Raw genomic sequence first — 14,024 nt, 5'->3', positions numbered from 1 at the left:
ATACCTGCAGGATGACACTGTGTCACTTGTAATTATGAAACTTTATACCTGCAGGATGACGCCATGTCACTTGTAATTATGAAACTTTATACCTGCAGGATGACACTGTGTCACTTGTAATTATGAAATTTTATACCTGCAGGATGACACTGTGTTGCTTGTTATTATGAAACTTTATACCTGCAAGATGACACCGTGTTGCTTGGAATTATGAAACTTTATACCTGCAGGATGACACTGTGTCACTTGGAATTATGAAACTTTATACCTGCAAGATGACACCGTGTCATTTGTAATTATGAAACTTTATACCTGCAGAATGACACAGTGTCACTTGTAATTATGAAACTTTATACCTTCAGAATGACACCGTGTCACTTGTAATTATGAAACTTTATACCTGCAGAATGACACCGTGTCACTTGTAATTATGAAACTTTTTTTGAGAAAGATAAAACTTTGTCATTTTGCAATTATAGAACTGTTTTCACCTCTGGGTTAACACTATGTTAATCAGAATTTGAAACTAGTATTAAATAATATTGCCAGATCATTTGTATTTATACAAATATATATATCAAAATATTAACTGATTTATGTCAATCAACATTTGCTTTTATAATTAAAAAAATGTGAGAATATTACTAAATGGATAGCTCAAAGTAATAATTAAAAATTGTAGTAATTATTATTATTATAATTGTGATAATGATTATACCCAGAATGTCTTCAGTATACATCTTCATCTTCACATCATACAGATTTACATGAGAAGTTCATTCCTTGTTTGCAGTTTGACAAGTGTTGTGAATACGCTGTAGTACTTTACACTTCAACGTGTCTTACATTGGTAAAGAAACAAGAATTTATTTCCAGATGAGGATTTTACCCCACTTCGGTATTTCGATACCTAACTTAAACATTACCATTATTATACCACACACATACAAATCTGCACCATGCTCTTGACATCCCGTACACAGGATACAATATCCACAAAATAGCATCACAGCAGAGCAGGAAGTGCACATGTCGGCCTCCAGCCAAGTTACCATCTGCAGTCTTGTGTACGTGTGTGTCATACACATCACAGGCGCACATTGTGTAAGGGAGATAACTGCATCTGGCTTATCTCCAGCCCATGCCATCGCACTGGTGTAACACTATTTGACATGTATATGATGATATCAGCAAATGCTGCCCATCTGAGAACATATGCACTTGTCCTGTAATTGTGTAAAAATCGTTTTGTATGAGGATGGGCGTTTTGTATGAGGATGGGCGTTTTGTATGAGGATGGGCGAATAAATGAAAGGAAGTTCTTGCAAACATGAAAGGAATTTTGATTTCTTTCCTGTTGAGTCAAAAGAAGAATAATTGCCTGATGCATGAACTGCAAGTTGTTGGCTGACATACTTTACTGAACACTTGGCTGCACTTGAGATGGTATTATACATTTTTTAAAGCCTTAAATGTAGAAACAGAAGTGAATGAAATACACAAGCCATTACCATCCTGAAAAATATATATCAATTTTAGTCCTTCAAACTGCCTGTGGCCCCTGAAAAAATTACTCATAATATCTGAGTAATATAATCACTCAGAGGGCATTATGGGTCCGAATAGGTCAACAAGAAGTGAGGTGAAATTGGGTTTAACATCACATCCAAGATTATTGCACTTATACAGCGATGCGTGTGTGTGTGCGTGCGCGCACTATCCGGACTGATGCTGATTTATAGTGCAAGCTCACTGAGAAACCATGTCGAGTTTAACATGAATACCCCACTCAGACACAGTATACTGACTCCGAGCCAACCAGTTATTGTTTTAGCCCCTTAATGCCGAGCGACAGACAGGGTAACCATCTTTTAACGTCTTTTGGTATGACGCTGCCGGGATCAATCCCCTGGACCTTCTGCTCTCCAGGTAGATGCTCTACCACAAGACCACAGAGGCGGTCGGGTCAACAAGACATCATGCTAGTTCATTTGTTTGTTTGCTTGCTTGTTGTTTAACGCTGCACTCAGTAATATATGGCAGCGGTCTGTATATAATCAAGTACAGTAATCATACAGTGATTGACATCATCAGCAACGATGTACAAAACTGGGATAAGATGGTATGCATCAAACAAGTCAGAGAGCCTGACCATCCGATCCTGATGAAGGATATGGATCGGTCGTGGCTGGGCTCAGCGACTTTGTTGTCATAGAACCCCAACAACATGGGCCGTGAACAGGCTGTTATGTGGTAGGTGAGATTGTTGCGGATTTACCGGTATATATGTTGTTTGTTTGTTTGTTGTTTAACGCTGCACTCAGCAATATTCCAGCTATACAACGGCGGTCTGTAAATAATCGAGTCTGGACCAGACAATCCAGTGATTGACATTATGAGCATTGATCTAAGCAATTTGGATACGATGACATGCATCAACCAAGTCAGGGAGCCTGACCACCTGATCTCATTAGTCGCCTCTTACGACAAGCGTAGATTATGTCTCGTGATTGTCTGTGGCAGCAAATGATTGAGACACTTGTAAAATATCAAGTGATATCGGGCCCAGATTGGAATAGAAGCTTGATTTAGAGTTACCTCCCTTGGTCTGTGACAAATACAGAACAGCTTGATCATTCACGTCTTCCCAAGGCAAGGGGAGTTAACTGAGTGTATAAGTCTTGTTTCCACCCTTGCCGACCTAGGCGGGAATTTCTGGGCTCAGTAGCGTCACCAGAGGCTTTTATGAGTTATGTCTCTTCGAGGTCCCTCCTATTGACCAATCAGATTCCACCTCTCATATCACTTGGAAAAAAGCTGTTAATGCTAAGTTTTCGGTACTCATGCTTTGCAAATCCTGAAATCTGCATGGCAGTTTACAAACGGATGTCATTTTGTTACACGATTTTGATTGTACTATGCATAGACTCATTAGTTCAGCCAAAACATAACTCCATAATTCCAGCCTACTTCGGCAAGGGTGGAAACTGGACTTTTATAGTCAGTAACTCCACTGCCTCGGGAAGATGGCTCGTTCAAAGAGTTTCATGATATGCCTGAGTTTCTATAACCTGTATAAGGGCAACACAAGGGCAGTTCAGGGGCTTTTATGACCTGGCGTGCACTTATAGATCTACTTTTCAAGCATGGAAGTTACACCTATCTAAAACACTATATTACTGTAAGCTTCCAACTGCATTCAAGAACAGAGCACATGCCTCTTTCAAGACATTCCACAGTGATTTGAATCTAGACGTGAGTGCACTGACATATTATAGGGGCCCAATGCAGTTTGTGAAACCTGGAGCTGTGTGTACAATACAGTTTCTTAATCATTTATTGACAGTGTAAGGCCATTACTAACCTCACAATTTAGTTCTCTACACGCCACTTTCTGGATTATCCTTAGTATATAAATTTGGAGGTGAGGTGAAATGGGGTTTAATGTCCTGTCCGAGATTATTGCACTTATATAGCGGTGTGCCAATTTTATTGTGCTTGCCCACTGAGATACCATGCCACAGTTAAATACCCCACTCAGACACAGCATACTGACTTCGAGCCGACCAGTCCTTGTTTTCGCCTCGTAATGCAAAGTGCAAGACAGGGTAACAACAAGTACCATCTTTTGGTAAGCCGCAGCCGGGGATTGAACCATTGTTGAACCTCGGAGCTTCCGCTCCCCGGGTGGACGCTCTTCAATTTGGAAATCACCAAATGCATAAACATGAGTGAGCAGTCATGAACACTGTACGTAGGGCTGGGACGGGTAACTCGGGTATCCGGGTTGGGTGGGTCGTGAGTAGGACCCCGGTACCCACAGGAATACCCGGACCCGTGGTTAGTCTCATGATATATTGTTTAATGACAAAAACTATCTAGAACTCTATGGTAACACTACAAGTCACTAATGTTCGCATTTCTTTCTGTCTGTGCACCAATTCCTTCCGATTTTTCCTATGGTTGAATAAAGATAAAACTTAATTCAACTTCAGTGTATGAATGACCAGATTGTTTAAAATACATGTATCTAAAAAAGTTTTGCCAGGGCTATGCTAAAGATGTTCCCAATCGGACATTTTGAGACATCTCCTGAGACCTACAGTGGGTACCCGGGTAGGGTCGGGTAATAACGAGGTGGGTACCCAGGTAGTAAATTTGGACTCGCCCCAGCCCTAAAACACTGTCTTACTTGCTTTACTAGTTTTTTCTTTCCAGGTTTCTACACTTGTGCAACTTGGATGGGTTAAGATTGTATAATTTTCATCAAAGTCAAGTTGTTCTTTTTCTCAGCAACCCAAACATGAAACATCACTTGACCCATTATATTTATCACAAATGCCAACAATGTATCTAAAAGGGTGGGGAGTCCCTATTGATCTATTAGGTACTCTGTGCTTGTCAAACACAGGTACAACATGTGACGATCAGGTAGTGTAGAAACTGGTGGGGGCCAAGTACCGGTACTCAGTGGGGAGGAGCTTCATGTCAGAGTTGGCAACTGGACAGTTCAAGCAGGCTTTCAGATCAGCTTATTTTCTGGGACATTGATCGATGTCATCCAAACACTTCTGAAGTAATAGAGAATCTCACCCGAGTGTCTTTTGATATCAAATATATCAACACGAGTTGATAAAAGTAGGAAAACTCCGAGGCTTGCCGAGGATTTTTTTCCACTTTTATCAACAAGTGTTGATATATTTGATATCAAAAGACACGAGGGTGAGATTTTATTTATCATCCAACATCATTCTTCCAACTTTTTCAGTTTGTAGAAAGTTATAAGCAGTGTCTTAAGTGTAAAAAGCACTACTAATAGCTTCAGTAGCAGAGCCATAAGTGATGTCATTTGATTGTGACATCATGGTAACCAATGACGTCACAATGGTCTGCAAAGCATTGTGATGCAATTTCATTGCAGCGATATCTACAGTATAGATATCACTCGATCTCACCCAAGCGATATCTCCTGCGGGAGCCAGTTTTGGATGATAAAATATAGTAACATAGAAGTGTGTTCCAAAAGTTGATAAAAATCTTTAAATTCCTGAGTTGTAGGTCTGTGAGAGAAAGCATTTCATGGTAGCAAATGAATAGTTGCATCATGGTTGGAGGGGGGGGGGGGGGGGTTTATAGCGTTATCAGCTTGGAAACTGCATTGTGATGGGTTTGAGAAGTTGCGTCATGCAGGATGACAAGAATTCGGATTTGGTGTGAGAGTGGTAACTGAACAGCTGTACCATGCGCATTAGGGTAGAAAGGATTTCATGTGAAGGTCAAAATCTGCTTCATGTTCAGTGAAGGGGTTTTCACATGGTAGATCGTATTATAGTCTGGTGAAGACGTAAACTCGAAATATTTTTTAGAGGTGATTGTTACATCATGTTTTTGATGGTATTTGACCCACTGAAACTATCCATTCTGCTGAAGTCATCTATCTGAAATTAATATTGGCACCATGCATTGACATCAACCAACTGACACTTGGAATTCCATCAATAGGATTTCCCTATTGGCCAACATGCCTCTTAGATCAAGCTCAACAGACGTGCAGTGAACAGCACAAACATAACAGTAAACGTATAACAGTAAACGTATAACAGTAAATGTATAACAGTAAACATAACAGTTAACGTATAGCAGTAAATGCATAAAAGTAAACCTATAACAGTAAACCTATAACAGTAAACGTATAACTGTAAATGTATAACAGTAAACCTATAACAGTAAACGTATAACAGTAAACCTATAACAGTAAACCTATAACAGTAAACAGAGTAAATGTATAACAGTAAACCTATAACAGTAAACCTATAACAGTAAACCTATAACAGTAAACCTATAACAGTAAACATAGAGTAAATGTATAACAGTAAACCTATAACAGTAATAAATGAACTTTAAGGTTAGAAGATTGACTCTGTTCACTTCACAGACGCTTGCAAAGTGTTCAAATGTGAATCTCATATCAAAACTGCCCAGCAAAAGTTCTATTTAATATCTATTCCATTACATAGACTACAGGTTGTCCTAGTGTGAGAAGAGCCCTGATAAACATCTGTGTCAGCATACGTCTTATTGGCCAGGGTGGAGGGACACATTCCTGTGTCGATAGTAAATTTCTATCAAAGACACATCACTCCACGGGGTGTTTGTCTTGAGTAACCAAACTGATGACTATTTATTCCCAGCTCCTGGAGTGAGTGAAAAGTCTAAGCTTGTTCACAACTTTCTGAATATTTACACTCAAGATGGGTGTGTATCGCTTAATCACCAATAATAATAATAATAATAATATTAATAATAATAGTTTGTTTGTGTGTTGTTTAATGAAGCACTCAGCAATATTCCAGCAACATGATGGCAATCTGTAAATAATCGAGTCTGGACCAGACAATCCAGTGATTGACATCATGAGCATCGATCTACGACGTTGGGATATGTTGACACACATATACCAAGTCAGCTAATGGGCTTCACACATTGTAACCATGTGGAGAATTGAACCTGGGCCTTTAGCGTGACAAGCGAACGCTTTAATCACTGGGTTACCCAACCCCCAGCTTAATGTAGAATGCCAAGGTGAAGAAGACATTTCTGAATTAAAAACAAAATGTGTATGGTTCTTACAAACCAAGGATAGTGATTTAGGGGGGAACTGGGATTCAAACCCACAATTAGTTTGTTTGTTGTTTAATGCCACACTGAGCCATATTCCAGTCTGTATGACAGCAACCTGTAAATAATCAAGTCTGGACCAGACAATCCAGTAACTGACATCATGATCAACAATTGTGATGCAATGACATGCATCAACCAAATAACCAAATCTGAAAACCCGATAGTCACTTCTTTAAGGCAAGAATTGGTTGCTGGGGACCTATTTTCTTACCCGGAATTGTTGAGGGTTAAACCCACAATTAGAAGATCCTGGCATGGCTAAGGGATGCAACTCTGAACAGCAAATAATGAAGACATAACTTACACATAGGGTGAACTTTGTTTTTTTCTTTTGTTTGTTGTTCAACACTACACTCAGCAATATTCCAGCTATATTATGGCGGTCTGTAAAGAATCGAGTCTGGACCAGACAATCCAGTGATTGACATCATGAGCATCGATCCATGCATTTGGGATGCCTGACCACCCGATCCCCTTAATCGTCTCTAACGACGAGTACAGTCGCCTTTTATGACAAGCATGGGTTATTGATGGCCTTTTCTACCCCAAATCTTCACGGGTAGTGAAGGCATTATAATCCTTAGTCAGTTCATGTTGTGGCCGACAACCCCATGTTCAGCGATTAGTTCCGCAGTTGCATCATGACATTATTACTCAGTAGTTTTAGAGGGAATTTTCATCAGGCAATAATGCATAACCACTTAGGTCTGGTTTCCAGCGGGTGATTCACAAAACATATGTTGCTGAATAAAATTAATCTGAAGCAAATGATGCCGAGGAAATAATCTCCAGCCAGCATCCATGTAACATATGACGAGGTTGTATGGATATCTGCAGGCTATCACCTGACTTATGTAGACTGGAGTTGTCATGACTTACTGTACAGGACTCTGTCTGTCTGTCCGTCTGTCTGTCTGTGCGTGCATGTCTGTGTTGACTCTGTGTGTGTGTGTGTTTTATACATATTTCATGCTCACTCACACACCACACCCACACAACACAGACACACACACCACACATATTGACACAGACACACACACACCACACACATTGACACATAGACACACACACCACACACACACACCATACATATTGACACATAGATACTCACACACCACACATTGACACAGACACACACCACACACCACACACCACACATATTGACAGACACACACACACACCACACATATAGACACACACACCACATATTGACACATAGACACACACACACCACACATATTGACAAACACACACACCACACATATTGACACACACACCACATATTGACACATAGACACACACACACCACACATATTGACACAGACACACATACACCACATATATTGACACAGACACACACACCACACATATTGACAGACAAACACACACCACATATATTGACACATACACACCACACACCACACACCACACACACACACACACAGAGGATCCACCACTGCTGCATACTATTTTTTTGAGTGATGAGCACAACTCATACACAACAAGATTAAAGGGATTGGGCCAATTGGAAGTCAAAGCCAGTTTAAATCACATCATTCAAAACGCACATCATTTGTATGAAAATTGTATTATTTATATCTATCTTGCAGTTGATGACGGCCCTAATTACCTAGCAGTGAATGGGTACCCGGTAGCGGGGTTTCACCTTGACCTAGAAAACTAGGGGTCCACAGGACCCCCAATTAGTCATTTCAAGAGTCCTTACAGGAAATATGAGTGTCCTGTAAAGTAATGAAATGGTGCACTGTACTGTAAGATTTAGTAATTACTTTAATCAAAGGAACTTTATATATTCTTGTCAAGAGTTTGGTATAACATATATTATTTTCTGCATCCATTCTATACGTTTGTGTGTAATGGACGCATATTTCTGCATCGCATAAAACTCACAGGCAGCTTTGGTTGTATAATCCCAGAGGAGCTGAGAATGAAAATTAAACTCATCCATTGACCGAGGTGATAATTATGTAGCGCCATGAGCATTATGATTATGATTAAGATGATGATGATGATTATTATTATTATTTACAGACCCAACAGAGACCAAAAATAGGCTCCAGATCATGGAACATGGACCTCCTTTAAACTACAAGATATTAACAACATAACATCTGAAATATTCTGTTGAAATGTTATATTGAAAACAAACAATTTCTGTAACAAGCCCTTTGATGTTTTAGAAACTACATATAAGTATGTATACTGAAAAAACCATGTTGTGTCATACGACTCCCAGAAAATCAGAGTATTTTGGAATATGCTGGATTCATGCATCATCACAGTGAAAGCCAGCATCTGTTGTAGGTTCTCTCCATATTATCATGGCATTGACTTATTCATGTTACATGTATATTCTAGCAAATGTGGTATAAAATTAAGTTAAATATTCTTGTTATATCAATTTTCATCCCACTTGTTCAATACAACCTAAGGCCTTGCATTCATGTGATGTAAGCACAGGTGTTCCTTGAATCTATATCCCTGGCTATTCTGTTAGAAGCCTCATCCCCAACAATATTTGTTTGTTTGTTTGTTGGTTGGTTAAACGCCGCACTCAGCAATATTCCAGCTATATGACAGAGTTCTGTAAATAATCGAGTCTGGACCAGACAATCCAGTGATTGACATCATAAGCATCGATCCACACAATTCGGATGTGATGACATGCATCAACCAAGTCAGCGAGCCTGACCACCTGATCCCGTTAGTTGCATCTTACGACAAGCATAGTTGCCTTTAAGGCAAAAATGGGTTGCTGAAGATGTATTCTAACCTGGATTTTCACGAGTCTGACTCCACCCATAATAAACAAAGTTCCACATATCTTCATCTCTTGTTCATTGCTACCTAATTATCACACAGAGTGAGTGAGTGAGTATGGTTTTGCGCCGCTTCTAGAAATATTCCAGCAATATCACGGCGGGGAACGCCAGAAATGCCATGGGCTTCACACATTGTACCCATGTCGGGATTAGAACCCGGGTCTTCGACGTGACGAGCCAACGCTTTAACCACTAGGCTACCCGACCGCCCCTATCACACAGAACTATTTTCACTATATCAACCAGATGCAAAATATGGACACAAATTGTAAATTGATCTAATAAAGCACATTTCTCAGTCCTGAAGGATGACAAAAGCAGGCCTTCATTTAAGGAACCTGATTAAACTTGCACCAGGTGCATGTTGATATGAAAACTTAGTTGCACAGACAAAACCAGATTCTTGTGTGGAAAAGTAAGGCTGAGTCAGACACAAATTTGAATGTTTTACCATGCACTTGGTGCATGTAGACATAAATATTAGGCATCACTTGTCAATAAAGGTTTGCGCTGGTGCAAGTTTTATATAGTTAAATTGAGCCCTGTAGAAGTAGGACTGTTTGAATCGTTAAAACTAATTAAAACTGTGGACTGCATGTTACATACAACTGGCATTTTTATTCTGGTAAATATACAACATCAACGCCAGAGAATAACCAGTCTTGATTATCCACTGAAACAGATTCCATTGGCTGTAAACATTAAATACACACTAAGTGCAGAATGTCTGTTGTTTATTTTTACAATCTAAAATTGAATCCCAACAAGTTAAATTCTTCTAGCATGTTTTCATGCCTTGTACCATCTCAATTTATTGCTGAGAGTTAATTGTACCCAGGATTATTATTTAATTCAACCAATGGCATTTAAGAGCCAAATTATGTTTCCTTTGAAAACAGTGTAATGCTTTCTTATAACATTAATTGTATCCTTTTCTGTAGCTGGAGATTCATCAAGGGCCTTTCATAATATCTTCATGTTGAGTGAGTGAGTGAGTTGGATTTAATGCTGCTTTGAACAGTATTTCACTTACATCATAGCGTCACCTATAACATGAAACCTGAAGCAGAAACTAATCTGAACCCACAATATATGCTTGTAAATAATCAAGTCTGGACCTGATAATTTAGTGATTGACATCATGAGCATCGATCCATACAATTGGGATGTGATGACATGCATGAACCAATTCAGCAAGCCTGACCACCCAATCCCGTTAGTCGCCTCTTACGACAAGCATGGGTTGCTGAAGACCTATTCTATCCCAGATCTTCATAGGTCCGACCCAATGAAGACATCAGTATAAGAATGAACATCATTAACCACTCCAACACCATCAGGTCATTGAACCTTGTAAAAATAGATACTTAAAAAAGAATTCCAAAAATGATTACATTCATTCGCCTTTGAGCCAAATCCTAAAAACAAATCCCACAAAACCCTTACAACAGTTCAATAATCCAGGCTCACAAAAATATCCTGGTGACACAGCTACCTTAATCTATGTCGAAGTATGGGAGTCCTGTCAATTGTAGGGCCACAATTGCCTTGTGAATAGTCTCAGAATACTGAGAATTAAGGAACCGTCACCAGCAGTCTTTGACTGAAAGCCCTTCACTGTGGAACAGAGATAATACCGTATCTTCTCTGTACGGCCACGACCAACTACCCACAGATAACAGCCATTGGTTTCAAGTGTTTTTGAGTGCTCCTCAAACCTTGATCCATTTATACACTGAAGGGCTATTTGCATTAAACATGTCACAACTATTGGCCTATATCTGATAGGTGTATATCACTGTAAGTGTATGTGACATCAACTTTTACCATAAGGGCGTTTACTTTCCTATGTTGGATGTTGATGGTGAGGTGAGGTGAAATGGGGTTTAATGTCTCATTCAAGATTATTCACTTATATTGCGATGTGTGTGTGTGTGGCTGCTTGTATCTGTCCAGACTAATGCCGGTTTTATAGTGCTAGCCCACTGAGATACCATGCTGCAGTTTAACATGGATACCCGACTTATACACAGTATACTGACTCCTCTCCGTCCTGTCTTTGTTATATAAATAAAATGCCATGCAATAGACAAGGAAACAATAAGTACCATCTTTTGGTATGTTTGTTTGTTGTTTAACGCCGCACTCGGCAATATTCCAGCTATATGACGGCGGTCTGTGAATAACCAAGTCTGGACCAGACAATCCAGTGATTGATATCATGAGCATTGATCCCACAATCTGGATCAATGACATGCTTAAACCAAGTCAGCGAGCCTGACCACCCGATCCCGTTAGTCGCCTCCTACGACAAGCATAGTCGCCTGTTATAGCAAGCATTGGTTGCTGAAGACCTATTCTACCCGGATCTTCACGGGTTAAACAGTCATGTAGATGGTCAGCTTATCATCCTGCAGGATTAGACAACGGAAACATCTTTACCTTGCATTCCATGGGAACTCGGCAGTCAAGAAACTAATCCATCACTGTCACTGATGTAGTGGAAAGATGTCACCAAATTTCAAAAATACAAATCCTTTAACTTTTCTTACATAGATAATTGCATTAGTGTAGTTTTAAGTCCTATTGTTTTTGATAATCATCATTCTAATGACCAATTGACCAAACAAGATTTTGTGATATTTGTTTTAACCATGATTTGCATAACAGAAACATGTGATTGTTAATAGTCCTTCATTTGCAGATTGAACTTGATACCATATTGCTGTGTCAACAGTCTTTGATAGATTGAATTTGAGAATTTCCAAATCTTTCACTTGCAGTTGAGTAAAATATTGTTTTAAATATCTAAACATTATTGCAAATTTACCCCAGTCTTTACCATTCTTAACTTAGTTTATTTTCATTTGGTTTTTCATATTTAATCACAATTCTAATAAACAATATAAGTAAATCTTGATTCATATATCTAACTATTCATTTGTACAATGAAATGAAGCAAAATATTGCCACATGAATATGAACAGTAAACAATAATTTGACATATTATCAAGCTGTTGTGAGACATATATTCTCAGCACTCAAAGACAACACAATTCCAGGCATACAGATTCCCATACCAAATAGCATGAGACCGTTCTGTTGATAAACAGATGTCTTGCCACTTTGGCAAAACATGGAACACTCAAGTCTGGAATACTTCCATGGGGAAAAACATACCTCATGTCACCTTAAACATTCTTATTTCACTATTTCGGTCCACTAGTGAATTTATGCACCTAACAATTACCTGCAAATACCGCCACGCTAAGAATTATTTCAACCGACAAGAGAGTTTATGGTTTCCCTCTGTATGCCACCATGCGTGTGCACTGTTGAAGAAAAAATATTCTATCAACGCTCCCTATATATTTCAACACCTCATTTAAACTGCGTGTCAATCAGCTGTGAAATGACTTTATATCTTCACAGTTTGACACAATCGGATAGTCCTTCCTGCATAATATTGATAGTGCCTTTCTTACAATGTGTGTAACAGGGCGTTGAAAACGTGCACAGAATCACGCGAGGACGATAAAATCACCTGGCTATAAATATCCGTCATGATTTGCACGCTTTTCATGCTTGCCAAACAGTTTGGCAATACACAAACAAAAACAGCAGGAATTCTTGGATTCCACGTACAAACTATTTCTGTGTTCATACACACAACAAGCCTGGCTTCAAATAAACTCAACACTTTTAAATTGCGATGTCAATGTAGCAGATTGGTGGCTTTTGATCAACGCGGGGTTCCGATTGGGACAGAATTTACTGCAGTGGCACCAAAGGGGTACGGAAGTCTTGGCGCCTCTTGCACGTGTTGCGAAGTGGCACGTCCCGCACGAAGCAATGACGGTTAAAAGCATGAATACAAACGCACCCTACCTTAACTTTTTTGGGATCCTCTGCGTCGACAAGACTCGTTTCCCTGGTATCGGAATTAAGAAACTCAGTAACAATTGTAGTAGGAATGTCCCCAATTGACGCCATATTGTATATAGTCGATAGCCAAATCCAGTTCTGACATCTACACCTGAGTATTCATATCAGCTGTAGGCCTATAGTCCTTTTCATAATCACGGTCCCATATCAGCGATACAGCACTGTCGACTTCACTGTCCATTAAGAAGGGAAAGTACGCACACGTTTACGAAAGATAACAGTTCTAGGCCAGCGGTCACATGCAGCCAACTGTGGGAAGAGGTAGCCCTCTTGGAGACACGTTTTGGCAAAAATGGCTGTGCAACTGTTGGTGTGACTTTCTCTGACAGGGCCGGATCCTAGAGTGTCCTGTTCGTGCTTGGTAAAGTGGCCAAATCAGAACAAATGTTAATTATTATATTAACTTTGACAACGTAACAGTATTAGTTGCGAGAAGTGATCCATTTTGACAGTGCTTAGCATGACTGACTTACACTAAGCTCTAGGCACTAATGCAATATTAGGTCATTTACATACATATCTAATGGCGCCCGACTTAAGCATTACAAAGAACAT

The 14,024-nt window shown here is 39.5% G+C and overlaps 1 protein-coding gene across 2 annotated transcripts in view; it reads right to left on the bottom strand.

Annotated features, from left to right (window-relative positions):
• LOC124138570 (H(+)/Cl(-) exchange transporter 7-like) overlaps nucleotides 1–13,814 on the bottom strand; it is a 168,556-nt gene extending 154,742 nt beyond the window's left edge. The window contains exon 1 of one of the 2 annotated variants that reach the window (XM_046505292.2): nucleotides 13,413–13,814. In XM_046505292.2, coding sequence (XP_046361248.1) covers nucleotides 13,413–13,517 — 105 coding nt within the window. In that variant the 5' untranslated portion in view covers nucleotides 13,518–13,814. The remainder of the gene's footprint in view (nucleotides 1–13,412) is intronic. The other variant, XM_046505291.2, reaches the window with a different exon arrangement.
• Between the last annotated feature and the right edge of the window lie 210 nt (nucleotides 13,815–14,024).

The sequence above is a fragment of the Haliotis rufescens genome, unplaced genomic scaffold, assembly GCF_023055435.1.
Source record: "Haliotis rufescens isolate VD_foot unplaced genomic scaffold, xgHalRufe1.0.p SCAF_17, whole genome shotgun sequence".
In the NCBI taxonomy this organism is placed as follows: Eukaryota; Metazoa; Mollusca; class Gastropoda; order Lepetellida; family Haliotidae; genus Haliotis; species Haliotis rufescens.
Note: the sequence above shows the minus strand (reverse complement) of the source record. Positions and strands in the feature narration are given on the sequence as shown.